The sequence below is a fragment of the Hemitrygon akajei genome, chromosome 17 (assembly GCF_048418815.1).
Source record: "Hemitrygon akajei chromosome 17, sHemAka1.3, whole genome shotgun sequence".
Taxonomy (NCBI): domain Eukaryota; kingdom Metazoa; phylum Chordata; class Chondrichthyes; order Myliobatiformes; family Dasyatidae; genus Hemitrygon; species Hemitrygon akajei.
This window is the reverse complement of record NC_133140.1, coordinates 1519337-1539105: the sequence shown is the minus strand read 5'-3', so window position 1 is coordinate 1539105 and position 19769 is coordinate 1519337. Positions and strand designations below refer to the sequence as shown.

Sequence of the window (19769 nt, the reverse complement as noted above, 5' to 3'; positions counted from 1 at the left end):
ATTTTAGGGTACTGATTTGTAACAGGGAGCACATCACATAGCATCCACCCAAACGAGAGTTCTTAAGCTTGGCCGGGCAGTGGGGGGGGGGGGGGGGGTTATCACCCCCTAGATGAAGCCGCTAGAAGAAGCAAGTGTTACATTACCTACCTGCAGTGTTAGCTTCACGTCCTCAAGCAGCAATTTGTGATCGGGCTGGAACTCAATCTTTGATGAGACACTATTTCCTGCTTCAACACTTCTTTCCTTGCAAGTTAGTTTGAGGCAGCTGAGAGATCTCGGGGGTCCTGAAAGCTCCCATTCAAAGTCAAAGTTAAAAGCCCCATTATTTGCAATGATGAAGTAATAGCAGATGCGGTCATTCAGTTCCACCTGTGAACAAATTGACAACAGTACGAAGATCAGACTTTTCAACATAAACACCGTGCTGGAAACTGTCAGATCTATAACCCACCACTGATTTTGGTTAAGGTGATTATAGGATGTTATTTCATAAATAAAGACCATCAGGTTGCACAGTGTCACAAATGATGGAGTTGCTGTCTATGAGGAGTGTATACGTTCTGCCTGTGCTCACACTTCCTCCCACATCCCACTGGCAGGTTAAACTTGTTAAGATGGTACTAATAGAATCATCAATTATTTCCTTTTTGGACTACTACAGCTGAAATCCACAGCCACAGCCATGGGTACTTCAGTAAGCAACATTATTTAAAGACCTTTAAAAACTTCATCAAAATTGATGGACCCCAGACGGCAGACTCAGGTTGTAAGTACAGTTCAAGTTTAAGAAAATAGAAGCGGGGAAGGCACAGTGGGCTACAGGTATGATTGAAACAGAGAGAGATTAGACACCCCCCCACTACCAAATTCACCCATTGCTGAACTACAGTACAGTCTCTGGAAAACAAAATGGAAGACCTCAGCGGAAGATTGCAATACCAGAGGGATATCAGGGACTGCTGTGGACTTTGCTTCACAGAAACATAGTTCACTGCTGCCACTTCAGATGCAGCTCTACAGCCCAATGGCATTGGCATTGTCCGCAAAGACAGGTCAGTTGAGTCCTTTAAAGGTGGAGGATGTGGAGTATGCTTTATGATAAGGTCATTGTGGTACACAAATGTGATGGATCTGTCTCAGTCCTGCTCATCCAACTTGGAACATCTAGCAGTTGTACATCTTATCTGCCAAGGGAATTTCCTGTTAACATTCCATTTCAGGCTAATGTCAGGCAGGAACTGCAGGACTGAGCACCGTGATCAGCAGTCACGAAACAGCGCATCCTCATGCCATCCCTATCATCGCAGGGGATTTCAACCAGGCCAGCTTAAAGAAGTCTCCGAACAACTAGCACCAGCATTTCATCTATGAAACCAGAGGAGCTAACACGCTTCCAGTTCAATAGCATTCAAGTAATTGGATCCTCAATTTCATCACTTACAACTCCAGTCAGTTCAGAGAGGCAACACAATCCCATCAGCACAGATGTGCCACAAGGCTGTGTGCTTAGCTCCCAGCTCTATTTGCTTTACACTTATGACTGTGTGGATAAGCACAGCTCCAATGCCTTATTCAAGTTTGCTGATGACACCAGTGTCATAGGCAGAATCAAAGGTGGTGATGAAACAGCACATAGGAGGGAGATTGAAAATCTGGCTGAGTGGTTCCACAACAACAACTTCTTAACATCAGCAAGACCAAGAAGTTGATCATTGACTCAGCAGGAGGAAAGCAGATGCCCACGAGCCAGTCCTTGTCGTAGGATCAGAGATGTAGAGTGTCCTTGGAGGGACTGCAGAGAAGTGCAATTATGAAGAAAGCACAGCAGCACCGTTGTTTCCTCAGGAGTTTGCAAAGATTCATCATAACAGACGTAGTGGAAAGTATATTGACTGGCTGGTATAGAAACACCAGTTACCTTGAACAGAAAATCCTACAAAAAGTAGTGAATTCAACCCAGTCCATCACGGTTAAAGCCCTCCCCATCATTGAGCACATCTACACAGAGCGTTGTTGCAAGGAAAGCATCAGCCATTATCAGGACCCCACTAGCCAGGTCACACACCATTCACCATTCTCACTGCTGCCATCAGGAAGGTGGTACAAGAGCCTTAGAAATCACACCAGCAAGTTCAGGAATAGTTATTACCATTAGGCCTTGAACCAAAGGGGGTAACTTCATTCAACTTCACTTGACCTATCATTGCAATGTTCCCACAACCCTTGACATAGTTTCAAGGACTCTTCATCTCATATTTATTGATTATTTTTTATTATTATTATTTATATCCATTTGTATTTGCACAGTTTGTTGTCTTTTGCACACTGGTTGAACACTCAATGGTTCATTGATTCTGTTATGTTACTGCTCTATGATGGATTTATTGAGTATGCTCACAAGAAGAAGAATCTCAAGATTGTATACAGTGACATATATGAACTTCGATAATAAATTTACTTTGAACTTTGAACTTAACCTCTGTTTTACTGACATCATAAACGCATACTGTGCAATCCCACACCTGCACTTTATAAAGTCTGATCACCTGGCTGTACTCCGAGATGGATTCTTAGAGCAGCTTGTACTGCAGCCTACCAGAGAGAAGACAATTCTGGATCTAGTGTTGTGTAATGAACCGGATTTGATAAGGGAACTCGAGGTAAAGGAGCCATTAGGAGGTAGTGACCATAATATGATAAGTTTTAATCTACAATTTGAGAGGGAGAAGGGAAATTCGGAAGTGTCAGTATTACAGTTGAACAAAGGAGACTATGGAGCCATGAGGGAGGAACTAGCCAAAGTTGACTGGAAGGACACCCTAGCAGGGATGACAGTGGAACAACAATGGCAGGTATTTCTGGTAATAATATAGAAGGTGCAGGATCAGTTCATACCAAAGAGGAAGAAAGATTCTAAGGGGAGTAGGGGGTGACCATGGCTGACAAGGGAAGTCAAGGACAGTATAAAAATAAAAGAGAAGAAGTATAACATAGCAAAGATGAGCGGGAAGCCAGAGGATTGGGAAACTTTTAAACAGCAACAGAAAAAAACTTAAAAGGCAATGCGGGGAGAAAAGATGAGGTACCTTCGTAAGCTAGCCAAGAATATAAAGGATGATAGTAAAAGCTTCTTTAGGTATGTGAAGAGGAAAAAATTAGTTAAGACCAAAGTTCGGTCCTCGAAGGCAGAAACGGGTGGATTTATTATGGGGAACAAGGAGGTGGCAGATGAGTTGAACAGGTACTTTGGATCTGTCTTCACTAGGGAAGACACAGACAATCTCCCAGATGTAATAGTGGCCAGAGGACCAAAGGTAATGGAGGAACTGAAGGAAATTCACATTAGGCAGAAAATGGTGTCGGGTAGACTGATGGGACTGAAGGCTGATAAATCCCCAGGGCCTGATGGTCTGCATCCCAGGGTACTTAAGGAGGTGGCTCTAGAAATTGTGGACGCACTGGTAATCATTTTCCAATGTTCTATAGATTCAGGAACATTTCCTGTGCATTGGAGGGTAGCTAATGTTATCCCATTTTTTAAGAAAGGGGGGGAGAGAGAAAACAGGGAATTATAGACCAGTTAGCCTGACGTCAGTGGTGGGGAAGATGCTAGAGTCAATTATAAAAGATGAAATAGCGGCACATTTGTATAGCAGTAACAGGATTGGTCCGAGTCAGCATGGATTTACAAAGGGGAAATCATGCTTGACTGATCTTCTGGAATTTTCTGAGGATGTAACTATGAAAATGGACAAGGCACAGCCAGTGGATGTAGTGTACCTGGACTTTCAGAAAGCCTTTGATAAGGTCCCACATAGGAGATTAGTGGGCAAAATTAGAGAACATGGTATTGGGGGTAGGGTACTAACATGGATAGAAAATTGGTTGGCAGACAGGAAACAAAGTGTAGGGATTAACGGGTCCTTTACAGAATGGCAGACAGTGACCAGTGGGGTACCGCAAGGCTCAGTCCCGGGACCGCAGCTATTTACAATATACATTCATGATTTAGATGAAGGGATTAAAAGTATCATTTGCAAATTTTCAGATGACACAAAGCTGGGTGGCAGTGTGAAATATGAGGAGGATGTTAGGAGAATGCAGGGTGACTTGGACAAGTTGGGTGAGTGGGCAGATGCATGGCAGATGCAGTTTAATGTGGATAAATGTGAGGTTATCCACTTCGGTGGCAAGAACAGGAAGGCAGATTACTATCTGAATGGTGTCAAATTAGGAAAAGGGGAAGTACAATGAGATCTAGGAGTCCTTGTTCATCAGTCAATGAAAGTAAGCATGCAGGTACAGGCAGTAAGAAAGCTAATGGCATGTTGGCCTTCATAACAACTGGAGTTGAGTATAGGAGCAAAGAGGTCCTTCTGCAGTTGTACAGGGCCCTGGTGAGACCCCACCTAGAGTATTGTGTTCAGTTTTGGTCTCCAAATTTGAGGAAGGACATTCTTGCTATTGAGGGAGTGCAGCGTAGGTTCACGAGGTTAATTCCCGGAATGGCGGGACTGTCATATGTTGAAAGATTGGAGCGACTGGGCTTGTATACACTGGAATTTAGAAGGATGAGAGGGGATCTGATTGAAACATGTAAGATTATTAAGGGTTTGGACACGCTAGAGGCAGGAAACATGTTCCTGATGTTGGGGGGAGACCAGAACCAGAGGCTACAGCTTAAGAATAAGGGGTAGGCCATTTAGAACGGAGTTGAGGAAAAATGTTTTCACCCAGAGAGTTGTGGATCTATGGAATGCTCTGCCTCAGAAGGCAGTGGAGGCCAATTCTTTGGATGTTTTCAAGAAAGAGTTAGATAGAGCTCTTAAAGTTAGCGGAGTCAAGGGATATGGGGAGAAGGCAGGAACGGGGTACTGATTGTCGATGATCAGCCATGATCAGATTGAATGGCAGTGCTGGCTCAAAGGGCTGAATGGCCTACTCCTGCACCTATTGTCTATTGTCTACTTCTACTCCTGATGTATAAGCAAACACTAAGAACACAGCACTAAGGTATAGTCAAGGGAGGTGTAGGAGCACCCACAGGGCTGCTTTGAGTCAGTGGACTGGGCAGCATTCAAGGATTCATCTTCATATCTGAATGAATATGCCACAGTTTTTTATCATCGAATTCATCAAGACCTATGTGGATGAGTATGTCCCTTCGAGAAAATGTTGGACATACCCAAACCATAAGCCATGGATATACCTGCAGATTTATAGTCTGCTGAGGGCTAGATCTGTGGCATTCAAGACTGCTGATCCAGAATTATCCAAGAAGTCCAGGTACGAACTGTGGAAGACTATTTTAAAAGCAAAAAAATACAAACCTGATTGAAGTTAGAGACGGAATCAGATGCACATCAACTCAGGAAGTGCTTGCAGACCACTGCATCCAAAAATGCAAAATCTGACATCATAAATATCTAGGACGCTTCACTCTGAGATGAGCTAAATGTTTTTTATGCACACTTTTAAAACTACACCTGTGTGAATCCTTACAACATCTGGTGACCTGTGATCTCTATCTCAGATGCCGATATCAGAATATCTTTCAAGAGGGTAAACCTTGCAAGATGTCAGGTCCTGGTAGGGCACTGAAAACCTGTGCCAACCAACTGGCAGGAGGTCAACTTCAATCTCTCACTGCTGCAGTCTGAAACGGGCGACCATCGTACCAGCGCCCAAGAAGATGAAGGTGAGTTGCATCAAGAACTATCACCCAGGTGCACTCACACCTACTGTGATTAAGTGTTTGATAGGTTGGACAAGGACAGAATCAACTTCTGTCTAAGCAAGGACCTATTGCCACTATAGGTCTACAGGGGATGCAGTCTCTCTGGCTCTCCACTCAGCCTGGATCACCTAGAAATTTTACTTAGCAATACAGCAAGGAGTAGACCCTTCCAGCCTGTCAAATCACACCGCTCCAGTAACCCCGTCAACCTATCCTAATCATGGGACAATTTACAATGACCAAGCACATCTTTGGACTGTGGGAGAAAACTGGAGACACAGAGAAAACTCTTGCATTCCACAGGGAGAGCATACACAGATTCCTTATAAAATTGTACCAGAATTTAACCCCAATAGTGTTGTGCTAACCACTTTGTTACCATAGCACCTACCTATGTCAATGTAACAATACCTACGTCAGGCTGCTATTTATCGTCCCCTCAGTACTAATCAACAAGCTGCAGGACTTGAGTCTCTGCACCTCTGTTTGCAACTTTCTCACTGGGAGACCAGTCAGCGCAGATCAGAAATAACATCTCCTCCTGACGAATAAACTCTATTCAAGCTTCAAGCTGGGTAAAGGTATTGATTATAACCGACATTTCAATGACAAACTCACCATATTCATCAGGGATGATGCCTGGGCAAGTCTAATCCTGTGGTATTCATACCCTTGTATTCTGGCCCCTGATTGGGTAGTCCTCATCCAATCAGGTTTCTGCTCTTCCACTTTGTTTACAATCAAATTCCAGTCTTACTTACAGCGAGACCTTCATCTTTGTTAAAATTCCTTTCGTCTAGTTTTATTTCAACGGCTTACTTTACCAGGCAGTCCCAAAAGCCAGTGCTATAGCACAGTAGTTCTGTGCCGTCAAAGTCAATCCTATGGCTATTGTGAATACAGTATTCCACTACTGCTGATTTCTCTGGGTAACCCAAATAGGTGCAGCTCCTGTGCTCCTTGATGTGAGTTTCTACTGTGCACCCTGTCTGTCCGATATACAATGCTCTGCATTCACAGGTAATCCTGTATATGCCAGCCAACTGGACGGTGTCTATTGGAAACTCCCTCACACGGACTTGTATCTCAACAATTACAGCTAACATCATGTCTCCCAAAGTAGAGCAGTTCTTTCTACTTTGATTAATCATGAGAAAACTATTTTGGATCTGGAGAATCTCCACAAGGAAATGACAATCATGCACGACGTTCCTACAGAATGGGATGGCCAACCTGTGGCACATTGCATCCCAGTGATAATAAAAAAGTAAGCTTACTCATACAAAAAGTATTAACCAAAAACTGATTTGTAGAAAAAAATTATAACAGGAGTTCAAGTAGCTTAGAGCTAGAAATGGGTTTTACTGAGAATAAATCTAAAATTTAGCAATTATTTTTAGCGATTTTATTATTTCATGCACATCTTTTGGCGAATGTTATCTTCTTTCACATTAATCTGTTTTCAATTTAAAAAAAGTTCAATAAGTCAAACTAGGAAAGAAGGACTTTTGTTCTGCAGACGTTCCATAACTGTTCAATACACGTTTGATACTTGTTTGATCCTGAGGCGCCAGGCGTCTCCACCAGCGGTGTGTCGCAGGTTTTTGCCAGTCAGTTTACAATTGACACTCGTGCGCTACGGAGTTGTGCTTTGTTCATCCTTTGTGAACATTTGCAGTTTTGTACTTTTTCGAAAATGAAGCCTTGTTTTTACATTCAGTTACCCATCACAGTGCAAAAGAAAATGAGCAAAAGAAAAGCAGAAAGTGATGGTAAGTGTGAATTCAATGAACAGTGGGAAAATCAGTTCTTATTTATAGCGGGTCTGTCAGGACAACCATTGTGCATTGTTTGTGAAAACACTTTCTCACATAATAGAAGACATGATCTAATAGACAGTATAAAACACAACATCAGAATGAAATAGAAGGAAAACTGAAGCTAGTGCTTGGGTCTGAGTTAGGGAAAGAATATGTGATTAAGAAAAAGGAAGAAATCAAAAGAAGACAAAATATATTTGTTAAAAGTCTCATTAAGGTAAGTAATGTTTATCTTGTTTTTATATTAAATCAATATATCATGTAAAAATGCTAAATATGTCTATATTAACATATTTTCACAAGAATTGAACGGGGGTACAAGAGTTGTACGGCGCATCTGAACTCGTGCGTGAAAAAATTGACACATGGAATGTAAAAGGTTGCCCACCCCGGGCTACAAGGTAAAGGAAAATCAATCAGGCCCTTAAAAGGGCCGATAAAGAAACCAGGAAACCAAACAACAAGGAGGAACCCGTTGTTACTGCCTGTCTTCCCTATATTTCCACAATCTTGAAGAAAGATTGACTCTGTGGTTAAGGAAGCATATGGTGCACTGGCCTTCATCAGTTGTGAGATCGAGTTTAGGAGCCGAGAGGTAATGTTGCAGCTATATAGGACCCTGGTCAGACCCCACTTGGAGTACTGTGCTCAGTTCTGGTCGCCTTACTACAGGAAGGATGTGGAAGCCATAGAAAGGGTGCAGAGGAGATTTACAAGTACGTTGTCTGGATTGGGGAGCATGCCTTATGAGAATAGGTTGAGTGAACTTGGCCTTTTCTCCTTGGAGTGACGGAGGATGAGAGGTGACCTGATAGAGGTGTACAAGATAATGAGAGGCATTGATCGTGTGGATAGTCAGAGGCTTTTTCCAAGGGCTGGAATGGTTGCTACAAGAGGACACAGATTTAAGGTGCTGGGAAGTAGGTACAGAGGAGATGTCAGGGGTAAATTTTTTACTCAGCGAGTGGTGAGTGCGTGGAATGGGCTGCCAGCAACGATGGTGGAGGCAGATACGATAGGGTCTTTTAAGAGACTCCTGGACATGGAGCTCAGAAAAGTAGAGGGCTATGGATAACCCTAGGTAACTTCTAAGGTAAGGCCATGTTTGGCACAGCTTTGTGGGCCAAAGGGCCTGTATTGTGCTGTAGGTTTTCTATGTTTCTAGATACTGGGTTAATACCATCCACAAACCCATAAGGAAGCTAAAGTCACAGCTTTTATGGGTCAAAGCTGACCTGGGATTCAGGTCCGTTGTCATTTACAGGATTCCCAGTGAATGCAGAGCAATGTACATTGGCCAGACGGGATGCTTGGTGGAAACCTGTATCAAGCGGCACAGAGAAATCAGCAGATCACTGCATTCACAATAGCCATGGTATTGACTTTGACAGCACAAAACTACTGTGTCACGCCAATGGCTGTTGGGGCCATCTGGTAAGGGAAGCCATTGAAATAAAAGTAGAGGAAAAGAATTTTAACAAAGACGAAGGTCTAGCTGTAAGTAAGAACTGGAATTTGATTGTAAGCAAGGAGGGAGAACGGAAACCTGGTTGTGAGATAACTAACCAATCAGGAAGACAGAAAATGGGGATATAAACATATTTGCCCAAGCATCATGCCTAAAGATGGCAGAGTCTGTCATTGAAATGTCGGTCATAATCAATGCCTTTACCTGGCTTGAAGCCCAGAAAGAAATTATTTTTCATTTAAGTTGGGAAAGCACTAGATCTTTTTTTAACATCCCCTCCTCCCTGACAATCAGCACTGATGCACCTCAAGGATGCCTTCTTAGCCCAGTGGTCTACTCCCTCTACACTCATGATTGTGTGGCTAGGCACAGCTCACATGTCACCTATAAATCAGCCAATTTCATATCTATTGTTGCAGAATTTCAAGTGATGATGAGGCGTACAGGAGTAAGATAGATCAGTTGCTTGAGTGGTGTTGAAATAACAACCTTGCACTCAACGTCAGTAAGACCAAGGAATTGGTTATGGACCAGGAAGTGGAAGATGAGGGAACACACACCAGTCTTCATCAAGGGATCAGCAATGGAAAGGGTGAGCAGTTTATAGTTTCTGGTGTCAACATCTCTGAGGATCTATCTTAGGTCCAACAAACTGATGCAATTACAAAGAAGGTATGACAGCAGCTATGCTTCATTAGGAGTTTGAGGGCGCCTGGTAGGTCATCAAAGACTGTTGCAAATTTCTACAGATGTACTGAAGAAAGCATTTTATCTTAGAACCATAGAACATTACAGCACAGTACAGGCCCTTCAGCCCTCCATGTTGTACTAACCCATATAATCCTTTAAAAAAAAGTACTAAACCCACACTACCCCATAACCCTCTATTTTTCTTTCATCCATGTGCCTGTCCAAGAGGCTGTTAAATACCCCTAATGTTTTAGCTTCCACCACCATCCCTGGCAAGTCATTCCAGGTACTCACAACCCTCGGTGTAAAAAACTTACCCCTGATGTCTCCCCTAAATTTCCCTCCCTTAATTTTGTACATATGCCCTCTGGTGTTTGCTATTGGTGCCCTGGGAAACAGGTACTGGCTATCCACCCTATCTATGCCTCTCATAATCTTGTAGACTTCTATCAAGTCTCTTCTCATTCTTCTACGCTCCAAAGAGAAAAAACCCAGCTCTGCTAACCTTGCTTCATATTGCTTGTTCTCCAAACCAGGCAACATCCTGGTAAATCTCTTCTTCGTCCTCTCCATAGCTTCCACATCCTTCCTATAATGAGGTGACCAGAATTGAACACAATACACTTTGTGCGGTCTCACCAGAGATTTGTAGAGTTGCAACATGACTTCTCTACTCTTGAACTCAATCCCCCTGTTAATGAAGCCTAGCATCCCATAGGCCTTCTTAACTACCCTATCAACCTGCGCAGCGACTTTGAGGGATGTATGGATTTGAACCCCAAGGTCCCTCTGTTCATCCACACTCTTAAGTAACTGACCATTAATCCTGTACTCAGTCTTCTGGTTTGTCCTTCCAAAATGCATCACCTCACACTTATCCAGATTGAACTCCATCTGCCATTTTTCTGCCCAACTCTGCAGCCTGTCTATATCCTCTTGTAACCTTCAACAACCTGCAGCTCCATCCACAACTCCTCCAATCTTCATGTCATCTGCAAACTTACTCACCCATCCTTCCGCCTGGACATCCAGGTCATTTATAAAAATCACAAATAGCAGGGGTCCCAGGACAGATCCCTGCAGAACTCCACTAGTCACCGACCTCCTGGCAGAATACCTTCCTTCCACAACTACCCTCTGCTTTCTTCCTTTAAGCCAATTTTTTATCCAAACAGCCAAGGTTCCACTTATCCCATGCCTCATGACTTTCTGGATGAGTCTCTCGTGAGGGACCTTGTCAAATGCCTTGCTAAAGTCCATGTAGACCACATCTGCTGCCCTATCCTCATCAATTTCTTTTGTTACCTCTTCAAAAAACTCAATCTGGCTTGTGAGGCATGACTTTCCCTTCACAAAGCCATATTGACTATCCATGACTAGACTGTACTTCTCCAAATGCTCGTGGATCCTATCCTTAAGAAACCTTTCCAGTAGTTTGCAGATCACTGCCGTAAGACTCATCGGTCTATAGTTCCCAGGTTTCTCCCTATTACCTTTTTTAAACAAGGGAACTATATTTGTCATTCTCCAGTCCTTCGGAACTTCCCCTGTAGCCAGAGGATTCAAAGATCATAGCTACTGCTCCAGCGATCTCTTCTCTCACTTCTCACAGCAACCTGGGGTGTATCATGTCCGGCTCTACGGACATCAGTCTTGCTGTTTTTAAGAAGATCCAACACTTCTTCTTCCTTAACCTCCACATTGTCCAGCACACAGGCCTGGCCTATTTCGACCTCACCCTGATCAAGGTCCTTTTCACTTGTGAATACTGAAGCAAAGCATTCATTTAGGACCTCCCCAACCTCCTCCGCCTCCAGGCACATGTTGCCCTCTTTATCCATTAGCGGTCCCACCTTCATTCTTGTCATCTTCCTGTTCTTCACATACGCATAGAACGCCTTGGGGCTCTCCTTAATCCTACATGCCAAGGCCTTCTCATGCCCCCTTCGAGCTCTCCTAAGTCCTTTCTTTAGCTCCTTCCTGGCTACCCTATATTACTCATAAGCCCCTCCTACTTCCTGTTTTTTATATCTAACATATGCTTCCTTTTTCCTTTTGACGAGTTGCCTCACATGTTTCGTCAGCCACGGCTCCCTTTTCCTACCATTTTTTCCTCGCCTCAGTGGGACAAACCGATCCTGAATCCAGCTCAAGTGGTCCCTTAACTTCTCCCACGTTACTTCTGCACTTTCCCCTTTGAACATCTGTTTCCAATTTACTCTCGCTAGTTCCTGCCTCATCCCTTCAAAGTTAGCCCTTACCCAGTTAAGCACTTTACCATTTTGTCTGATTTTATCCCTTTCCATAGCTATGCTGAAGCTAAGGGAGTTGTGGTCACTCTCACCAAAATGCTCCCCCACCAAGAGGTCTGTCACCTGACCAGGTTCATTACCCAGAACTAGATCCAGTATAGCCTCTCCTCTCGTCGGCCGGTCCACATACTGTGTCAGGAATCCTTCTTGAACACACCTGACAAATTCAGCCCCATCTATCCCCTTGCACTCAGGAGGTGTCAGTCAATATGAGGGAAGTTGAAAGCACCCATAACTACTACCCTGTATTTCCTGCTCCATTCTAAAATCTGCCTGTTTTTCTGCTCATCGGTGTCCTGAGGGCTATTTGGGGGCCTATAGACTACTCCCAGCATAGTGATTGATCCCTTCCTATTTCTGACGTCTACCCAGACCGACTCAGTGGACACTCCCTCTGCAGTGTCCTCCCTTTCTATACCTGACCAGTAATGCTACTCCCCCACTCCACTTTTCTACCTCTCATCCTATTCCTTTTAAAACACCTGAACTCCAGGACCTGCATCATTCAATCCTGCCCTTCCTCCAACCAAGTTTCAGTAACAGCCACAATATAGTAGTTCCACATACTATTCCATGCTCTAAGTTCATCCTCCTTGTTCCTAATACTCCTAGCATTGAAATAGACACACTTCAACCCCTTTATAACCATATAACAATTACAGCACAGAAACAGGCCATCTCGGCCCTTCTAGTCTGTGCTGAACACTTACTCTCACCTCGTCCCACTGACCCGCACTCAGCCCATAACCCTCCATTCCTTTCCTGTTCATATACCTATCCAATTTTATTTTAAATGACAATATCGAACCTGCCTCTACCACTTCTACTGGAAGCTCATTCCACACAGCTACCACTCTCTGAGTAAAGAAATTCCCACTCATGTTACCCTTAGACTTTTGACCCCTAACTCTCAACTCACGTCCTCTTGTTTGAATCTCCCCACTCTCAATGGAAAAAGCCTATCCACGTCAACTCTATCTATCCCCCTCATAATTTTCAATACCTCTATCAAGTCCCCCCTCAACCTTCTATGCTCCAAAGAATAAAGACCTAACTTGTTCAACCTTTCTCTGTAACTTAGGTGCTGAAACCCAGGTAACAGTCTAGTAAATCTTCTCTGTACTCTCTCTATTTTGTTGACATCTTTCCTATAATTCGGTGACCGGAACTGTACACAATACTCCAAATTCAGCCTTACCAATGCCTTGTACAATTTTAACATTACATCCCAACTCCTATACTCAATGCTCTAATTTATAAAGGCCAACATACCAAAAGCTTTCTTCACCACCCTATCCACATGAGATTCCACCTTCAGGAAACTATGCACCATTATTCCTAGATCTCTCTGTTCTACTGCATTCTTCAATGCCCTACCATTTACCATGTATGTCCTATTTGGATTATTCCTAACAAAATGTAGCACCTCACACTTATCAGCATTAAACTCCATCTGCCATCGTTCAGCCCACTCTTCTAACTGGCCTAGATCTCTCCGTAAGCTTTGAAAACCTACTTCATTATCCACAACCTTTGTATCCCTGTTTCTAATGATACCTTTGTATCATCTGTATACTTACTAATCAAATTTACCACCCCATCATCCAGATCATTAATGTATATGACAAACAACATTGGACCCAGCACAGATCCTTGAGGCATACCATTAGTAACCGGTCTCCAGTCTGACAAACAGTTATCCACCACTACTCTCTGGCATCTCCCATCCATCCACTGTTGAATCCATTTTACTACTTCAATATTAATACTTAACGATTGAATCTTCCTAACTAACCTTCCACGTGGAACCTTGTCAAAGGCCTTACTGAAGTCCATATAGACAACATCCACTGCTTTGCCCTTGTCAACTTTCCTGTAACCTCTTCAAAAAATTCAATAAGGTTTGTCAAACATGACCTTCCACACGCAAATCCATGTTGACTGTTCCTAATCAGTCCCTGTCTATCCAGATAATTATATATACCATCTCTAAGAATACTTTCCATTAATTTACCCACCACTGACATCAAACTGACAGGCCTATAATTGCTAGGTTCACTCTTAGAACCCTTTTTAAACAATGGAACCACACGAGCAATACGCCAATCCTCCGGCACCATCCCTGTTTCTAATGACATTTGAAAAATTTTGTCAGAGCCCCTGCTATTTCTACACTAACCTCCCTCAAGGTCCTAGGGAATATCCTGTCAGGCCCCGGAGATTTACGCACTTCTATATTCCTTGAAAGCACCATTACTTCCTCCTCTTTAATCGTCATAGTTTCCATAACTTCCCTACTTGTTTCCTTTACCTTACACAATTCAATATCCTTCTCCTTAGTGAATACTGAAGAAAAGAAATTGTTCAAGATCTCCCCCATCTCTTTCGGCTCCACACAGAGCTGTCCACTCTGATTCTCTAAGGGACCAATTTTATCCCTCACTATCGTTTTGCTATTAATATAACTCTAGAAACCCTTTGGATTTATTTTCACCTTACTTGCCAAAGCAACCTCGTATCTTCTTTTAACTTTTCTAATTTCTTTCTTAAGATTCTTCTTACATTCTTTATATTCCTCGAGCACCTCATTTACTCCATGCTGCCTATATTTATTGTAGATCTCTCTCTTTTTCCGAATATCCCTTGAAAACCATGGCTCTCTCAAACTTTTAACCTTTGCTTTCAACCTAAAAGGAACATAAAGATTCTGTACCCTCAAAATTTCACCTTTAAATGACCGCCATTTCTCTATTACATCCTTCCCATAAAACAAATAGTCTCAATCCACTCCTAAATCCTTTCGCATCTCCTCAAAGTTAGCCTTTCTCCGATCAAAAATCTCAACCCTGGGTCCAGTCCTATCCTTCTCCATAATTATATTGAAGCTAATGGCATTGTGATCACTGGAACCGAAGTGCTCCCCAACACATACCTCCGTCACCTGACCTATTTCATTCCCTAACAGAAGATCCAACACTGCCCCTTCTCTAGTTGGTACCTCTATGTATTGCTGCAAAAAACTATCCTGCACACATTTTACAAACTCCAAACCATCCAGCCCTTTTACAGTATCGGCTTCCCAGTCTATGTGTGGAAAATCAAAATCTCCCACAATCACAACCTTGTGCTTACTACAAATATCTGCTATCTCCTTGCAAATTTGCTCCTCCAATTCTCATTCCCCATTAGGTGGTCTATAATACACCCCTATAAGTGTTACTACACCTTCCCCATTTCTCAGTTCCACCCAAATAGTCTCCCTAGATGAGCCCTCTAATCTATCCTACCAGAGTAATATTTTCTCTGACAAGCAACACAACACCTCCCCCTCTTGTCCCTTCGATTCTATCACACCTGAAGCAATGAAATCCAGGAATATTTAGTTGCCAATCACACCCCTCCTGCAACCATGTTTCACTAATAGCTACAACATCATATTTCCAGGTATCAATCCATGCTCTAAGCTCATCCACCTTTCTTACAATGCTCCTAGCATTAAAATAAATGCATTTAAGAAATTCTCCACCTCTTCCTTTCTGTTTATCTCTAACAGTACAAAGAACTTTACTGTCTTCTTTTTCTTCCTTCTCCCATACATCTGTTCCTGCACTCTGGGTCCCCTCCCCCCTCGTATCTAGTTTAAATCCACTGGAGCCTCTCTAGCAAACCTACCTGCAAGTATACTTGTCCCCCTCTAGTTCAGATGTAAACCGTCCCATCGGAACAGGTCCCACCTTCCCTGGAAAACTGCCCAATTATCTGTAAATCTGAAGCCCTCCCTCCTGCACCATGTCTTCAGCCACGTGTTGATCTGCACTACCTTACTATTTCTAAACCCACCTGCACGTGGCACTGGTAGCAATCCTGAGACTGCTATCCTCGGGGTCCTGTCCTTTAACTTGGCACCTAGCTCCCTAAACTCACCTTTCAGGACCTCCTCACTCTTCCTACCCATGTCATTGGTCCCTACATGGACCATGACATCCAGCTGCTCACCCTCCCTCTTGAGAATACTGAGAATTCGATCCGAGATATCGCAGACCCTGGCACCAGGGAGGCAACAGACCATCCGGGATTCTCGATCTCTTCCACAGAACCCCCTATCTGTGCCCCTAACTATCAAAACCCCTATCACTACTGCTCTCCTCTTTTCCCTCCTTCCCTTCTGAGCTGAGGGTCCAGTCTCGGTGCCAGAGACGCAACCACTGCAACTTGTCCCTGGTAGGTTGTCCCCACCAACAGTATCCAAAACGGTATAATTATTATTGATGGGAATGGCCACAGGGGTGCTCTGCTCTTCCTGTTTATTCCCCTTCCCTCTCCTGACAGTCACCCAACTACCTGTCTCCTGACTCCTAGGGGTGACTAGCTCCCTGAAACTCCTGTCTATTTCTGCCTCTGCCTCCCGAATGATCCGAAGTTCATTCAGCTCCAGCTCCAGTTCCCTAACACGGTTTGTCAGGAGCTGCAGCTGGATGCACCTTTTGCAGGTGTAGTCATCAGGGACAGCTGTGCTTGCCCTGACTTCCCACATACTGCAAACGGAACACCTAACTGTTGCCTTCATTACCTACTCCTAAGCTAATTAGATTAATTAAAAGAGCTTACCCGGCCTTACCTCACCTGGAATGAAGCTCGTACTCAGCCTCTGCTCGCTCTTTAAATTCTCCCGCTGCCTCACGGGCCGACTTTCATGCGCTTGCGCAGTTGTGCCCCGTTCAAATCTCGCCGAAGCCTGATTGAGCCAAAGCTGACCCACTCTGCCTCAGTCCACTACGACGATGGCCGCTATGACGATGACGATGGCCACTGTATATGGCGGTCTTTCTTTTTAAACCTTTGGCGCGCTACGTCGTGCGCCTGCGCAGTCTAGTCTCTTTTCCACGATCAGTTAAAAGAAAAGCTTCTCTCCGAGCTTCTTTTACCTTTCCCCTCTCTGCCTCTTGCTGCGATTTAAATCAATTTAACTGGCTACAATTATGTTCTGTCCCCTGCCTGTCCTTCCTCATCAACTCAGAACTCTTAGCATCATGCCCTTGTCCTTCTACCTTAATCCCTGCACTCACGTTCTGTCACAAGCGGGGACAGGAATGGACCCAAATGCAGGACGCAGGCACTGAAGTACTAGGAGTAGGGCAGGATGGGGATGCCATGGCATGCAAGGGGAAATGCAGGCGGGACTGGATCCCAGAGTTCAGGCAGGAGAGCTCCCTGGGGCGGGTGCATAATTCCTGGGCAGGGCCGCCTCCCAGGCAAGAACACAAAGGCTCAGGCAAGACACGGAACACCTGGGCAGGTGCGGGCATGACCCGTAGGGAGCAATGGGTGGAAAGGATTGGAGTCCTCAGGGCGGGCCACATGGATCCCAGGCAGGGCCGCCTCCCAGGTGGAAACACGGATGCCTGGGCAAGACGCGGACACTTGGGCAGGTGCAGGGCAGAACCCATCAGAGGTGAGGGGTACAGAAAGGAATGGAGTCCCTCCGCCAGGCAACGGCAGACGGCCTGGTTTCCCCGACGGAGGCAAGGAACAGGAAGGAGCAGAACCACCCGAGAGGTAACGGCAATGGCCTCGCATACCCGACGGAGGCAAGGGAACAGAAGAGAGCTGGGTCCAGGGTGCGCAGCAGGACAACCGGGATACACCGGTAAATAGGGCGAAGCAAGCAGACAGCACAACAGCGTGGGCAAGGTGAATACGGCAGAACAGCAGGACCAGCACACACGAGAGAAGCGGGAAAACAAGACGAACCAGGCAGAACAGGTACAGAGCCGGTTGCAGAGCAGGATTTGGAGCAAACGAAACAGGTTCAGAGCAGGTTAAACCGGCTTCGGAGCAGGACGACCCCCACAACTAGGCTCAGTCCCCGAGCCCCTTATAAACACCTGCCCCCTAATAGGTGACAGGTGTACCTCCTTAAGCCAAGATGATCCAATGGCTCCGGGTGACAGGAGGGCTGGCTGCAAGTCCCGGAGTCCAGAGTCCGCAGACCGGAGCAAGAGCCGGAAGGCGGGCTCCGGACCGGACCCTAACACGTTCTGATTCCCACCCCCCTGCTAAACTAGTTTAAACCCTCCCCAACAGCTCTATCAAACCTGCCCACCAGAATATTGGTCCCCCTGGGAATCAAGTGCAGCCTATCCTTTTTGTACAGGTCACACCCACCCCAAAAGAGGTCCTAATGATCCAGAAATCTGAATCCCTGCCCCCTGCTCCATTCCCTCAGCCACACATTTATCCTCCAGCTCATTCTATTCCTATTCTCGCTGTCGCATGGCACAGGCAATAATCCTGAGATTACTACCTTTGAGGTCCTGCTTCTCAACTTCCCTCCTAACTCCCTGTGGTCTTCTTTCAGGACCTCTTCCCTTTTCCTACCTATGTCATTTGTACCAATATGTACCACGGCCTCTGGCTGTTCTCCCTCCCACCACAGGATACCTTGGATGCGATCAGAAACATCCCAGACCCTGGCACCTGGGAGGCAAACTACCATCCAAATTTCTTTCCTGCGTCCACAGAATCGCCTGTCTGATCCCCTGACTATAGACTCCCCTATCACAACTGCCTTCCTCTTCCTTTCCCTACCCTTCTGAGCCACAGGGCCAGACTCTGTGCCAGAGGCACGGCCACTGTCGCTTCCCCCAGGTAGGCTGTCCCCCGCCAAAAGTACTCAAACAGGAGTACTTATTGTCAAGGGGGTACAGCCACAGGGGTACTCTCTAGTACCTGACTCTTCACCTTCCCTCTCCTGACTGTGACCCATTTCTCTGTCCCACGTGGCCCTGGAGTGACCACCTGTCTGTAACTCCTCTCTATCACTTCCTCACTCTCCCTGATCAGACGAAGGTCATCGAGCTGCAGCTCCAGTTCCCTAACATAGTCCCTTAGGAGTTGCATCTCAATGCACCGGGTGCAGATGTGGCCATCCGGGACACAAGAGACTCCAGGACCTCCCACATCTGACACCGACCACAGAAAACCGGCCTCACACACGTACTACTTCTTTTTGCAATCAACAACTGCCTCACCTCATCCCATTACTGCCAAAGCCCATTGAGCCAAAGCCCTTTCACTCTGCTGCCACTCACTCCGCTGCCCGCTGGATATGGCTGCCTTCTTTTTAAACTGTTCACGCTCAACTGGCTGACATCACGCGCCTGCACAGTCTGGCCTCTCTCTTCCCCCCAGAACTCAAAATGTCTTCCCGCTGGAAATCCTTAGGTGCTCTCCCGCTGCCTTCTTGTTGCATGACTGTCTAGTCTGGAGGCCACTGCACATTGGCGGAAGTTGCAGAATGTTGCAAACCCAGCCAGCTTCATCATGGCACTAGACTCCCCATCACTGAGGACATTTTCAAAAGGTGGTGCCTCAAAAAGGCAGCATTAAGGATTCTCTTCTCATTGCTACCGTTAAGAAGGAGGTACAGAAGCCTGAAGGCATACCCAACACCTTAGGAAAAGCTTTTTCTCCATGCCACTAGATTTTTGAATGGGCAATGAACCCATGTATACTACCTCACTATGTTTTTCCTTTTTCGCTCTCTCTTTTTAGTACATTTAATTTAATTATACATATTTCTTATTGGAACTTACAGAGTTTTTCTACTATATATTGCAACGTACTGCTGCTGCAAAACAAAAGATTTCACGACATATAGTATGCCAGTGGTACTGAACCTGATTCTCATTCTGAATTGCACCTAACATGTGGATGAGGGGTGGAATCTGTGGGAGTCA

General features: G+C 45.0%; 1 protein-coding gene across 1 annotated transcript in view; it reads right to left on the bottom strand.

Moving 5' to 3' along the window:
- LOC140740438 (hydrocephalus-inducing protein-like) overlaps positions 1 to 19769 on the bottom strand; it is a 579330-nt gene that overhangs the window by 95329 nt on the left and 464232 nt on the right. Inside the window, exon 59 of the mRNA XM_073069569.1 lies at positions 151 to 372. Within this exon, the coding sequence (XP_072925670.1) occupies positions 151 to 372 (222 nt within the window). The remainder of the gene's footprint in view (positions 1 to 150; positions 373 to 19769) is intronic.